Here is a 12,776-nt window from a genome sequence, read left to right as displayed (position 1 = left end):
AGAGAGAGGAGGACAACAGGTGTGACTATTTGCTGCCATTAAAACAATTTAAATGGTTTCAAAACAATATCCTGACTACACTTTGACATATACCAGTCTGTGCATCAACATATGTGCCTCTGATCCTAACTATAGTCAAAATAATTCATAATTCCTGCTTTTTTTACTCAAAAAGTAGATATAATTTCATGGAAATTAGGTATATTATAACATACATTACAAACATGTATGTAAAATTTGTGGTAATGTGTTGGAAATAAGTTGACTAAAAGGTGTAACACAGAATTGTGTTATCATTTTATACTTTATGCTTTATTAAACAGTCAAACAAGACCGGGTCAATTTGACCCGGGAGGACAACAGGTGTGACTATTTGCTGCCATTAAAACAATTTAAATGGTTTCAAAACAATATCCTGACTAAACTTTGACATAAACCAGTCTGTGATATTCCTTCTACTTGTGTGCCTGTGATGATAACCATAGTGAAAATTATTCAGAATTTCTGCTTTTTTTACTCAAAAATGAGGTATAATTTTTATGTAAGTGAGGTCTATCATACCATAAATTTAAAAAATAAGTGTAAAATATATGTTAGATATGTAAGATATATGTTCACTAAAAAGTTGAAACAAAAAAATGTCATGATCATTTTATACCTCATGCTTTATAAGCAGTCAAAACAGACCGGGTCAATTTGACCCAAGAGGACAAAAGGTGCGGGTTAAGTACATTTATTATCAGATACTTTAAGACTTTTTCTTCAGATGGGTGACCTTCCCTTTTACTTTGGTAAATTGGTAACCATTGGTAATCTTTTAACATGGCATGTTTATTATTCAAGTGTGACTTTTGGGTACTTCATTCACATATTAACTGCTTTAACCTGAAGCTGGTGAGACATTTGAATGTCATTTAACTTCACTCCATGTTCCATGTCCACTGCCTCATGTCAACATCTAGTTTAGTTATTCACTGAAACAACCTGTGGCGTTGCTTTGTTTGTTCAGTCATGAAAATGAGGACAATTTGTTTATTTAGTTTTTTTAGACATAATAAATCAGTCAATGAAGATCTTTCTCTTTTGATTAAAATGTCTTCCCCAAAACTGCATACTGCACCTTTAAAACTAAAATTCATCAAATCCAAGTGCATGTGAAATAAGTGATAATTCATAAATTTAGCAACATTTCAACAGACAAATCAAATAAGCTCCACAACAACTAGTGCATGATGTCTGTAAAAAAAGGCTGGTCCTCATATTGTATATGTGTATGGTGGTTTTTGCCGCTGTTTATTTGTTGACATGTGGAAGCTAATTTTTGCATGTCTTAACTCTTTAAGCTTACACCTGTGTCCTTACTGTGACTTTGAAGTCACACAAGTGTGCAAATCAAGTCTTTAAATGCAACAGAAGCTCCACAATAATCTCTAATATGCTCAAAGTGAACAGAACTTTTTAAATAATCATTCAAATCTCATGACCACAACAAATAAAACACAGGCTTTTTGTTGTTCCTGATCTCTTGCAGTGTTGGTATTTGATATAGGTATGAATCTCAAGACTTCTTATCCTATTAAAGGCATTTTTGAACCACTGTCCCTTTGAGCATTTTTGGCCATATATGTTACAATGCAAAGTTTAACTGTCAGCATTTCATATTGGTTAAAAAATGTCAGCTACTGAATCAATTCTACCTCCTTCTAGTTGAGCTGATTTGAAGTAGTTAAAGATATAAGATTAGTTGATTTCATAACAGTGATTATGGGATTTAACAAATGAGTCTGGTATGAATTAAAAATGAGGTCAAATCTGAAAGTTGTTAACTCTGTATTCCACAAGAACAAATAGAAGTAAACAGAAGTTTCTCACTTTGATATGACTCTAAAGAAAAGAAACTACCTTGGTTTGTCTTTTTTTTTTTTTGCACATGAAGTTCCAAGGAACATTTGTACCACTATTTTCAACTACTATCAAACATTAGGAAAAATGTTGAAAAACTAGATAGCATCAATCAACATTTTGACAACAAGAGACAAGATAAAAACTAGAGATCCCAGAGCATGTGCCAAAAATGTTCATACGTATTAATAACTCAACAAATGTGAAAAAAATGTGTCTCAGCATGTTTCACTGGGGGGAAAAATACCAAGCATTGCTAGCGATCGACTGGTTTGATATATATAGGGCAATGACACAAGAAGCACACACGTTTGCGTGGTTTGTGGCAGTTTGGTGTTAATAGCACAACTAGATTATCGTGCGTATTAGCACGTCTCAAATCAAGTCCACATGGAACACACCTGTCTGTTATGTGGCATCAAATGGCCCTAGTGGTTCAGTTTAATCAACTGAAATCAAAATAAGGTGCTGATAAGAACCACCCAATAAACATTCAGCTCAGACTGTATTCAAATTATTGTTAAATTAATGTTATTTCTTGCATTTCTGACATCACTTGATCAGATGTGTGGGTAACTGGGAGACACACACTACATTTAAACGTGTGGCAACGTGATATAACTTTATAGTAAGGGTACAAATCATAAAATTAGTTTATATGCGGCCAAATTTAGCTGGATTCCAGTTACATACAACGTATTTCAACCTGTGTATTTGCACAGCCACTCTTAAAGCAGAACAGTATCTACTTTGTTTATTTTTTTAATCAAATTAGTCATCGTAGAGATGCAAACGTTTGCAAAAATATACATAAAGACAGTTAAATGTAACTGAAATCTGAATAATAATCACATAAATTCATAGAGACTTGATCATTTCTTAAAGATGATCATCAGGAAGTATATATTAGTTAAGTATATGATTTATACCCTTATTATAGCCTTGATTAGTTTGATGGAGAGAGCTTTTCCACTTTAACTCTACTTTTCATAGGAAAATATTGTAGGCCACACACTTTTTCTAAAATGAAAGTCATTATTAAAGTTTTATTTTAAAGTTCATTAAAATGCTGCTGCACATTATCAAACTTTTAACAGTGAAAGTATTTGACCTTTGATGTTGATGATCATGTTTATCAGTGTTTGCAGATGAAAAAAAAAAAGTACATGCCAGATCTTGCCTTCATACTTGCATGCTGGCACCTACTAATAAACAAAACAAAACACCTGATTGACATCCATACCACTAACAGAGATCGATTCGACACGGAAAAGGAAATGCACCGGATGACTGTACATGGGACTGACTCATTCTGAACTGTGTGGGTGTGTACAGATTACGTGGAACAAAGCCATTGCAGTATGGCGTTTCACCAGCGCTTCTCCTGCTATGACAAGTCAAAATTTCTGCTGCACATGATGTCACTGATTGTAGATTGCCATGCAAGTTTTTTTTAAGGTTGTATCTTACACTTTATTAAACTTGCTTTAAAAGACCACAGACTTTCACCAGACAAATCATAGCTTTCTTGAATAACCCTGTATTCTTGCCATTGCATGTCCCGGCACAGAAAATGTGGGTTTGGCCTCTTGCATGATGTCCCTAATAAGAATCCCCTGATTAAAGAAAAAGCCAAGCGCAGTTTCCATGTTGAAATCTTCACCTGCGACAGGTTTATTCACTGCTTGGGTCTGTAAAGAGCACAGGGGGAGGCTAGGATTAGATATTTTACAGCTTTAAGAACAGCCTGCATGATCTGATATGAAAATGGACTTTTTTCTCTAACTGGTTCATGCTTATAGGCCTATGAAATAATGATGATAATGATGGTAATTCATTAGAGTTGATTTGTTGTGTTAGACATTTTCATTTGGTTGATTTCTTTTAAATGAAAACGTGATTTTATAGAAGAAACACCAGTGAAATATTAAAAATAATGTGGCAGCCTAGTGCAGCAGGATTAAACATCCACAAGGAGGCGACATTACCATTTACAAAACACTGTAGAGTCACTAATCAAATGAAAACATTAGATAAAGAAAATTGTACTCCTGTTATGTATTTCTATTAATATGTAAATAAAAACGTGTGGTCATACCAAAGAAACCTAGAAGTACTTCCACTCATGTCTTTAGCAGGCACAGATTTGAATTAAACATAATGTTACTTACATTCTGACATTAATTACAGTTAATGCATAAGGTAAACTAGTAACTACATGGTGTACAAAGACGTAACGTCGCATTTTATTTCATTTAGTTTGGGTATTTCATTGTTATTCCTACGAGGACGTGGATGCCCCAGACAGTGAGCGCTGCACTGAGCAGCAGCAGCAGCAGCAGCTTGAATGAAGTAGACGGGAGGAAGTGGCGGTTAATGCAGCTCCACACCTTTCCGGTGTAGCAGCACTGCGACCAGCTCGACTTAAAGGAGAAAGGCGAGAGCTGGGTGTATTTATCGAGACAGGAGGGGGAGAAAGGAGGTAAATTACTTCTTTTTCAATTAAGTTCAGTTCAGACAGATGTGAGCGAAGCATTTAGTCACGGTAGCGCGTATTTTATATTCAGATGTGAGCAGTTTGCAACAGCTAACTAGCGTTATCTAGTTAGCTTAAGGCTAGCTCTCAAGGCAACAAGCTAGCTGATGTTAGCTTGCTAGCATTCTTTTAGCAGCCATGAGCGGTAGCCTGCTAATTTGGCATGTCTGACCCTCCTCCTAAATCTCTTTTCAGGGGGACAAGAAGTGGAGTTTAATGAGTGGATACATGTGTTGCTGAGTCACCGAGGGTTTTATTTCGAAGACGTCCCGCCCAGCACGGTGAAGTTACCCGGCGCGACGCTTGATGGACTAGCCGCAGAAAGCTGATTTTCTCCTCCGGTAGCCGTGAAGAGAACAAGGGCGCACCCGATGAGGAGGACCGCCAGGCACAAACACCAGGAGGAATTTACAAGTACCGCGGCTTTTTCTGGGCCTTGTGAGCACACCGTGTCTGCTGTCTGCAGCTTTTAATCGCCACGGCCTGTCTTTTGTCGCGCAGTTTCACGTTGATTTGGGCAACAAAATGAACGTCCTGCAACAGCTGCTGCCAAGTTCCTAGTGTTACTGTGCCATGTTGTGTACAGGCCCTGCAAACATTGTGATACTCTGAACAGCACTTCACAGGACGCACAGACTCTCGAGTAAAAAAGTCCCCAAGTACTGTGTGTTAGGTTTTAACATGAGTGTGCATTTTTGACCTTTTTCCCCCCTTCATATGCTCTTCACTGAGTCATGTTTTCACAAGTAAGCCCATAAACTGAAGCTATAGTCACAGCGAATAATCATCAGCACTGTATTGGACATTTTTCTCTGTAGGAACAAAGTATTTATGCATAAGAGCCCAAGATGGGGAAAATGCTCTCAAAGATATTTGGCAACAAGGAGATGAGAATATTAATGCTCGGACTTGATGCTGCTGGAAAGACAACAATCCTTTACAAACTCAAACTGGGACAGTCTGTCACCACGATCCCCACAGTCGGCTTCAATGTGGAGACTGTCACCTACAAAAATGTCAAGTTCAACGTGTGGGATGTTGGAGGCCAAGACAAGATTCGTCCTCTGTGGCGACACTACTACACGGGCACCCAGGGGTTAATTTTCGTGGTGGATTGCGCGGACAGGGATCGCATCGACGAGGCGAGGCAGGAACTTCACCGCATCATCAATGACCGGGAGATGAGGGATGCCATCATCTTGATATTCGCCAATAAGCAAGACCTTCCGGATGCCATGAAGCCGCATGAGATCCAGGAGAAGCTCGGATTGACCCGCATCAGAGATAGGAATTGGTATGTTCAGCCCTCCTGTGCGACCACAGGTGATGGACTGTATGAGGGCTTGACATGGCTAACCTCGAATTACAAATCTTAATGATTGAGTGCAGACTGTTTTAGGTCGAAACTATAATAACGTTGCAAGTAACAAAATAACTTCTCAAAATGAGTATGGTTAAGAAAAAGTTGATTATCTCCCGTTTATTTTTAATACTACGTTTACCCCATGACTAATTTATCTTAAACTGGGTTTGCTGGCTTCAAGTTTGCTTGTACTCTGTAGCAGGCCTATATCACATTCATTATTTTGGGGCTTGCTTGATGAATATTGAATAATTGGGCCTAATGCTAAAGCCACAGAGAGCACCGTCTTTGCCTATTCTGTTCCCTGTTTTATATTATTTTTCTAATGAAGCTGAAGTTTGTATCTTCATTCTTGGACTAAAGCTTGTTTCAAGGTTCTTCGGTCTCTGTTGCATTGGATCTTTTTTTTTTTTCTTCTAAGGTGAGATCTTTACTTTCATGTAGCCTACAGTGAAGGACTTTGGCATTGTTTAAACACAGTACTGTGATGAAAAGTATTTCTTCTCAATGGTATTGACTGAAAATATTCACCATTGCTTACATTTCATTGTCATCAGAGAAAAAAACAGACATGTTTTGTTACCCCTCCCAATCCCCTTATGTGGGCCATATAGTTTACTGATTGACCTTTTGTGTCGCGTCTTGATACCTAATTGTGCTGAATATTCAACAAATAGGCCTCCAGTAACTCTTTAAAACATGCTTGTCGGGATGCATCTTTAATTTTGGGTAACACGTAGTCAGTCGACTCAATCTTTCCAAAGGAATGTCATTCAGCTCTGAGCTCTCTCAATCTGATACCACAGTTGATTAGTCTCAGTATTGGGACATTATATGATAGCCTATATCTGTAGCATGAGTACGAAAGTACTGTAACCCTACATCAGAGTCCATCTGTCGTGCAGTCAGAGGGAGCTGTTTACCTGGTGAAATGTTGAAGACACCCTGCGGTGCAGCTCTTACTCCTCTTTTGACTGGGGGAACCATGTACAGAACAATGTCATTGTAATGTCTTATTAAAAAAGTGATTTTAAATCTGTTATGTCTGGTTTTTTGGAGTTTATTTCAAGGCTTTAAAGGCACCTTGTGTGATTAGGTCTGTATGAGTAAACCACTTCAAGTTTGGCAAAAGTCCAAAAGAGAAGGTTTTACATAAAAGTAGCAGAGCTTCATATGAACACTGGTTCTTGAGAAAAACAAACTCTGGGAAGGTTTCATGAATGCTCATAGTTCAAAGCAGAAGTCTGTAGTTTTAATACTTTCCAGGGTTTTAGTGCTATGTGGCAGATTCTTCATAAAGGGTTTATGTCCACCCTCAGACTAAGTTGCTGGCTTCAGTTCCCTCGCCAGTAAAATGGGAAAATGTACAAAACAGGAAGTCCGACTGCTGGTCTTTTTGGAGCAACAACAGAGCCACATGATAGTTTGCATGAGAGTCGGAGGGCCAGCGGAGATATACAGCTGAATTGTGAATTCTTTTTGAATGTTGCGTGTTGGTCGTGAGCCATAGTTGAGTTGATGCTGAGCTGTCAGCTGTAACTTCCTGAGTTTGCTTTTGGTTGGGACTGGTATTAATATGTAACCCTCAGTTGTATTTATTCAGTGAGTTCAAAGTCTGATACAGGGCTGGTGTTGAGAAATTCAAAGGAAACGTGTATAGGGTAAAAAAAAATGTGAGTAAGACTGTTCTGTGACTCTTGAGTGAAATGACAGTTTACCAATATGAGTACATGAGTTACCAGTAAGAGTATATGACTAACCAGTGAGGAGTTACTAATGAAACCTTTTTATGGCACTTTTCGAAGCCAGAAGCCACCTACCACTGTATGTTGTACTCTTTCAACATAAGTATGAGCACAATGAATGTTGTAACAAAACCACTGTAGTCTGTGTATTCATATAATCTCGCTTTGTGATCTCCATCTGATCTACAGAGTTTCCAACATAGTAAAATGTCAATACCTGCTAGCAGGGAAGGAATGGTGGAATTTGGAAGGGAATTTGTATTATTCCCCTTTTCTACTCTGCTAAAATACTGACCTCATTTAATTCTTGCTGTGGCTGAACAGTCATTTCTTCCAAGCTTGAGTGTGTATAACTACATCACATTTTAATTGCAAAAAGTACTCCTTGTAAAGTTGAATTTGTTAGTTCAAAGTCTGGGACAGACACCACTGAGGAGGAATGTTTCAAAAGCTGATTAACAAGAGTGTATTTTCACTCCTGACAAAGATAGGATTGATGGTGACAAATGGTCTGACTACTGTGTTTAGGGCTACAAAAGATTACTTAGTATTATTCTGCAGATTTTGAAGGATTTTTCCACTCGGCACACTGAAGGGCACTGTGTCTTTGCCAGTGTTGCACACATCCACATAAAAACTGGCACTATGGCAGCTGCTCAAGAAAGCACAGAGTTTGCATTTTTTCTTTGCATTTACAAGAATAGGATGCACACTCCCTCTTGCAAGAACACAAGTAAAGTATTTGCAGCGTTCACTGACACTCGGCCACTGTATCCTTGGGCATCCAGAGACGTTTGGCTGGTGGCATTTGCTGTGCGGAAAAAAAAACTAATGCTTAGCAAGTTGCTGTAGAGGCCTCAGGATGTTTGCTTTAGCACCACAGAGGTTTCCGTCAGACAGGTCAGGTGACGGATAGATATGACTCCACTGCTACAGAAGATGTTTCACACAACCCACACACCTCCTGCAGTCGTGATTTAAACACTCCATCAAAAGAAAAGGATCAGTAATTGAAATTATCAGCCACAATGCAAGTGAAAGGCATCTGAGCCTCTGAGGGTATTTGTAAATACTTGCTTTCAGTAAGGGCTCGGTCAAGGGCCTCCATTAGACGCTGATGGCAGTTTAATTGGGCTGTAATGGCCACTTTGGTTCCCACCACTTCATTACAACCATATGATCTTCACAGCTTTATTGGTAACACTGGAGCCCTTGGGGCAAGGACAGAGACTGTAGGCAAGGTTTATGACCTCCCTCCTCTGTAAAGATGAGACCTCCTGGCCCTTCGGTCAACTCCCTCTGTGCTCAGCTGGAATTCCTTGCACTTCCTGAGAGGAAAGGTTAGGAATGGGTTTCAGGTCATGGAAGGAAGCTCATTAATGAGTGTAATAGGTCTTAAGTTTCAGTCTGGTTGGCAAAGGTGTGGGTAGAACATGATTGTGTTCAACAGGTTGATTTGGAGCACGTGGTTCATATCTCACTGGTGTTGTAATTCATGACTTAAATGCTTCCACTGGTTTGCACAAGAATGCGTGTGACAGATATGTCTTAGGCGTCCAGCGAGCTTGTTTGTTGGTGCAGTTGCTATGGCAACGGCCTGATGGGACCTCTGCCAGTTAGGCCTGGTGTTTTTGGTATCACATAGGTGGCTGACTGTGCCGCAAGTTTCCAGTCATTTCCTCTGTCTTTCATGGAAAGAGGAAGAGTGGGAAGAAATCGAAAGAGAGCAAAGTTCTGCAATGTTGAAACCCACGTTTTCCCCCCTTTGTTGCACTGACAACTCTACCCTTCATTAGTCAACTTGACAAAGATTTAAAACAGCTCCAGAATAGCTGTGGTGAGTTGTGTTACAGCTGCACTCCTGACACGCCTATAGCCTGAGTTGTGTTTGTGGTTTTCAGGGGTGTGGTTTGCCTTCCTCACTTGTCTTCACTTCCTCTTAGCTCCAGCTGCACGGTAACATGTACGCAGGTAGCTCTGACACGATACTAATCTGACCGTGGGTTGTGAAAATAGTCATCTGTGGCTCAGTGCTGGCCCACAGTTAAACAGCCACACCCGGCTGAATAATCACTGTAGGATTTGTGTACATGCAGACACAAGACATTCTCGAAGACCGTCATTAAAGAGGTTTATTTTATCTGCCAAATGTAGGAGGAAACACCTATTCTGAGCTTAGGTCAGCGGCTCCCCAAGGACAGTAAAACAGCTTCTTTGGTTATGAAATTTCTCTCTGTCCTCTGCTTAAGTCCTCCTCGAGTGAGCTGCCGAATAATGAACTCACGCAGAGCTCAGAAAACAGGTCCGGAAGTGGCTAGAAGTTGTTTCAGGTTTCCTGCTGAGGTTAACGTTCTTGAATGCCATGCTCACATGCAAACCCCTGGTTGCCTTTACATACACAAATCCGTCTATATTGCAGGTGTGGGTTTGTTTTGACTGCAGGTGTTCTGCTCATGAATGTTATGGTTTTTTAACAGGGGCTCTGCTGCGTTATAGACCTGCTAAATAAAGTTGAAAATGTGAGGCTGTGTAGTCCAAGGTGCACTCTGGGCACAGGTCCAAAACACATTCCATTCATATCTGCAGCTGAAGGTTACTTGCTGTGGTGAAATTACAAATTCAGAGAACCAGAAAATTGTTATGAAGCGTTGAAAGTCCACATGACATAACCAATTTGTTTTTTAATGGAAAGATCAAGTGCTCATACAACCATTAACTACATAATTTAAGGCACTAAGCATACAGTTGTGTTGGTACAGTTTCGCTGGCCTATAATCATGTTTGTTTTTCCACTTTAAAAACCATCCAATCTAAGACCCATTACATTTTCTGAGCCTCAGGGCTTCTATTTATATTCCATTATGTGAAAAACTGAAATTTGTCCACATGGCTCCTCTTGAGAATTGCAGGATGTTTAGCGCAGCTGTGTGAGACTGTGGACCAGTTTGTCCCTGGACTCGTGTGCTGTGTTTTTCCAGCTGTATCACAGAGAGTGTAAAGGGGATCATAGCTGAGAGTCTTGCCTTTAGATGTAAGCAGTGTAGGAGAAGGAGGGGGGGGCAGGCGTTATAGATGGTGCTGCAGTCTCTTAGCTGCAAGGCACAGAAAGCTAAGTGCATCTGTTTCTGAAGCAAAATGAAATCAATTGTTTTGACCCATGGCTCATTCATGCAGTACACAGACCACTGACCTCTGCCATGTGGCGCCTCTTATTTGGCTTTTACATAACCTCCCCGACACTCACAGACACACTTTAAGTCAGGAGTCATTCACCCAGCATCAGTATCCACCAGCCACATGTATTCACACACAGCCTCCACACACACGCACACACTGGCTGACAGAATGATGAAGATCCATGCAAAGCAACCTCAAAGGCTTCCTTCAGCTGCTTGCCAACACCACTGTCACACTCCACGACTGACTACATCTGTGTATCTGACAAGATCGCTGTAATTACAGAGGAGTCAGTGTTTCGGGTGACAGTGCGTCTGGATTAGACAACAGTTTGGGGGCCTGGGAGGAAATCTCAGATCTTTGGCAAGTCAGGCGCTGCTGCTTACACTCATACACACAGTCCAGATTCAGAGTAGTGAGAGGTAATGACTCAGGGAAACGCTACACACACACACAGGCATGCTGCTCCCCTCCCTTCTGCAACTCTCCCCTTCGCGCTGGGCTGCCACACATCCTAATGATGACAAATACATCATTGCACTAGAATGCTGTAGGGACAGCAGTCACAGGCAGTCAAGTCACGATGAAACCTGTGGTGTTTTCAAGCACGGGATCAATATTCTGTTACATTATTACTGATACCGCATTAGAGTCAATCCCTCTTATACACGAAGTTTATTATAACAGTTTTTAACCTAAAGACTGCCTGCAAAGACGGGAGTTATCCATGTTTGTGTCGCATGATCATCATATCATTTAAACCTAAAATTCAATTAAAATTCAGACTTTTTCTGGTAACGCTTTACAATAAGGTACACAAAAATGTGAGTAGTTACTGAGGAGCGAGTAGGGAGTGAATCAGAACCACCTGCTAATTTATGAATCCTTAATGAGTACTTCCTGAATAACTGTGATCCAAAGACAATGTAGTAAATAATCATCATATTAATGAATCATTTGGTAATGATTAGTTCATAATTATCTGTGACTTTTTTATTTTTATATCGACAAATCATTAAAAAAAAAATACATCTACAGAGCTTGTATAAAGGTGCAGATAAAAGTATCTCTTTTCCTTAAAAACATTATAATGATTGTGAACTAAAGGAGCACTATGTAGTTTTGGAGAAGAAATTCAAATCCAGAATTTCAATATTCACAATATTAATGAGGTCATAATACAAACTCAGTGATATTTATTTTTTCCAAAACTGAATAAACAAGCTGTTATCAGAGGAAAATAAGGTCCCCAGAACGCTGTTTGAAGCTAGAAAGGTGGCGGGGTCCGCCAAATATAAACAAAGTGAAACAGTATGAAATTGTGTTGTCCTTGAAGGTCAGTACCTCCCAGTCTTTTCATTATCTACTATATAGCCCTTGACTCACAGTGGAATAACTCATTAATGATTAATTATCAAGTAGTTCCTTAGTAGCTACCCACATTTTTGTGTACCTTATTACAAAGTGTTACCCTTTTCTCACAGTGCTGATATTACAGTATTAACAGGAATGGAAGAAGGGGGAAAAAAATGTTCTCAGTATTCTCACAGTTCTGGATTTGTGTCCCCTCTCAACTGCAGCACAGCTGTCTTAACAGCACCCCCGCCCTCCCCCTATTCCCCTGCAGGGTGTGTGTGTGTGCCTTATTATGTTTCTATAAGATGGTTGTCCTGTTGCTGGCACCGTACCACCTCTTGCTTTAAAATGCAAAGAGAGAATGTGCCACAAATGATCAGAGTTGTTGCACCTCATTACTGGAGCTGCAGAACAACACTAATCACATGCTCTGTTTTGGATTGGAGCCCCGGCCTGTTGTGTCTTTGTGCGGCATAAAGTTCAGTAGGCTTCAGTTTGTCATGTGAAAGTGAGAGGGGTGCTCTGTGTGGTGGTGCTCACATTTGCAGGATCAGAGGAGTCACACATTTCTGCAGCCCTTCTTCTTCTATTTTTAATCAGCCCCAGTTTGATGTCTATTCTTGAGCCACTCCCTAATAGTTAGTGAGAAAATGAGTCTTCCTTTCTGGAGCAGTGTCTCTTGGCTCCAGGCAGCACG

The 12,776-nt window shown here is 40.0% G+C and overlaps 1 protein-coding gene across 1 annotated transcript; it reads left to right on the top strand.

The window, feature by feature from the left end:
- Positions 1 to 5,204: 5,204 nt before the first annotated feature.
- Positions 5,205 to 5,905, top strand: arf6b (ADP-ribosylation factor 6b). Its single transcript, XM_073483476.1, has one exon. It carries the CDS (start codon positions 5,287 to 5,289, stop codon positions 5,812 to 5,814), a length of 528 nt encoding a protein of 175 aa, XP_073339577.1. The 5' UTR covers positions 5,205 to 5,286; the 3' UTR covers positions 5,815 to 5,905.
- Positions 5,906 to 12,776: the final 6,871 nt, after the last annotated feature.

Source organism: Pagrus major, chromosome 16, assembly GCF_040436345.1.
Source record: "Pagrus major chromosome 16, Pma_NU_1.0".
Taxonomy (NCBI): Eukaryota; Metazoa; Chordata; class Actinopteri; order Spariformes; family Sparidae; genus Pagrus; species Pagrus major.
This window is presented reverse-complemented; position numbering and strand designations above follow the sequence as displayed.

Bases quoted from the DNA above. Each gene is read 5' to 3' on its own strand.
- arf6b (XM_073483476.1), top strand. From the start codon at position 5,287: ATGGGGAAAATGCTCTCAAAGATATTTGGCAACAAGGAGATGAGAATA.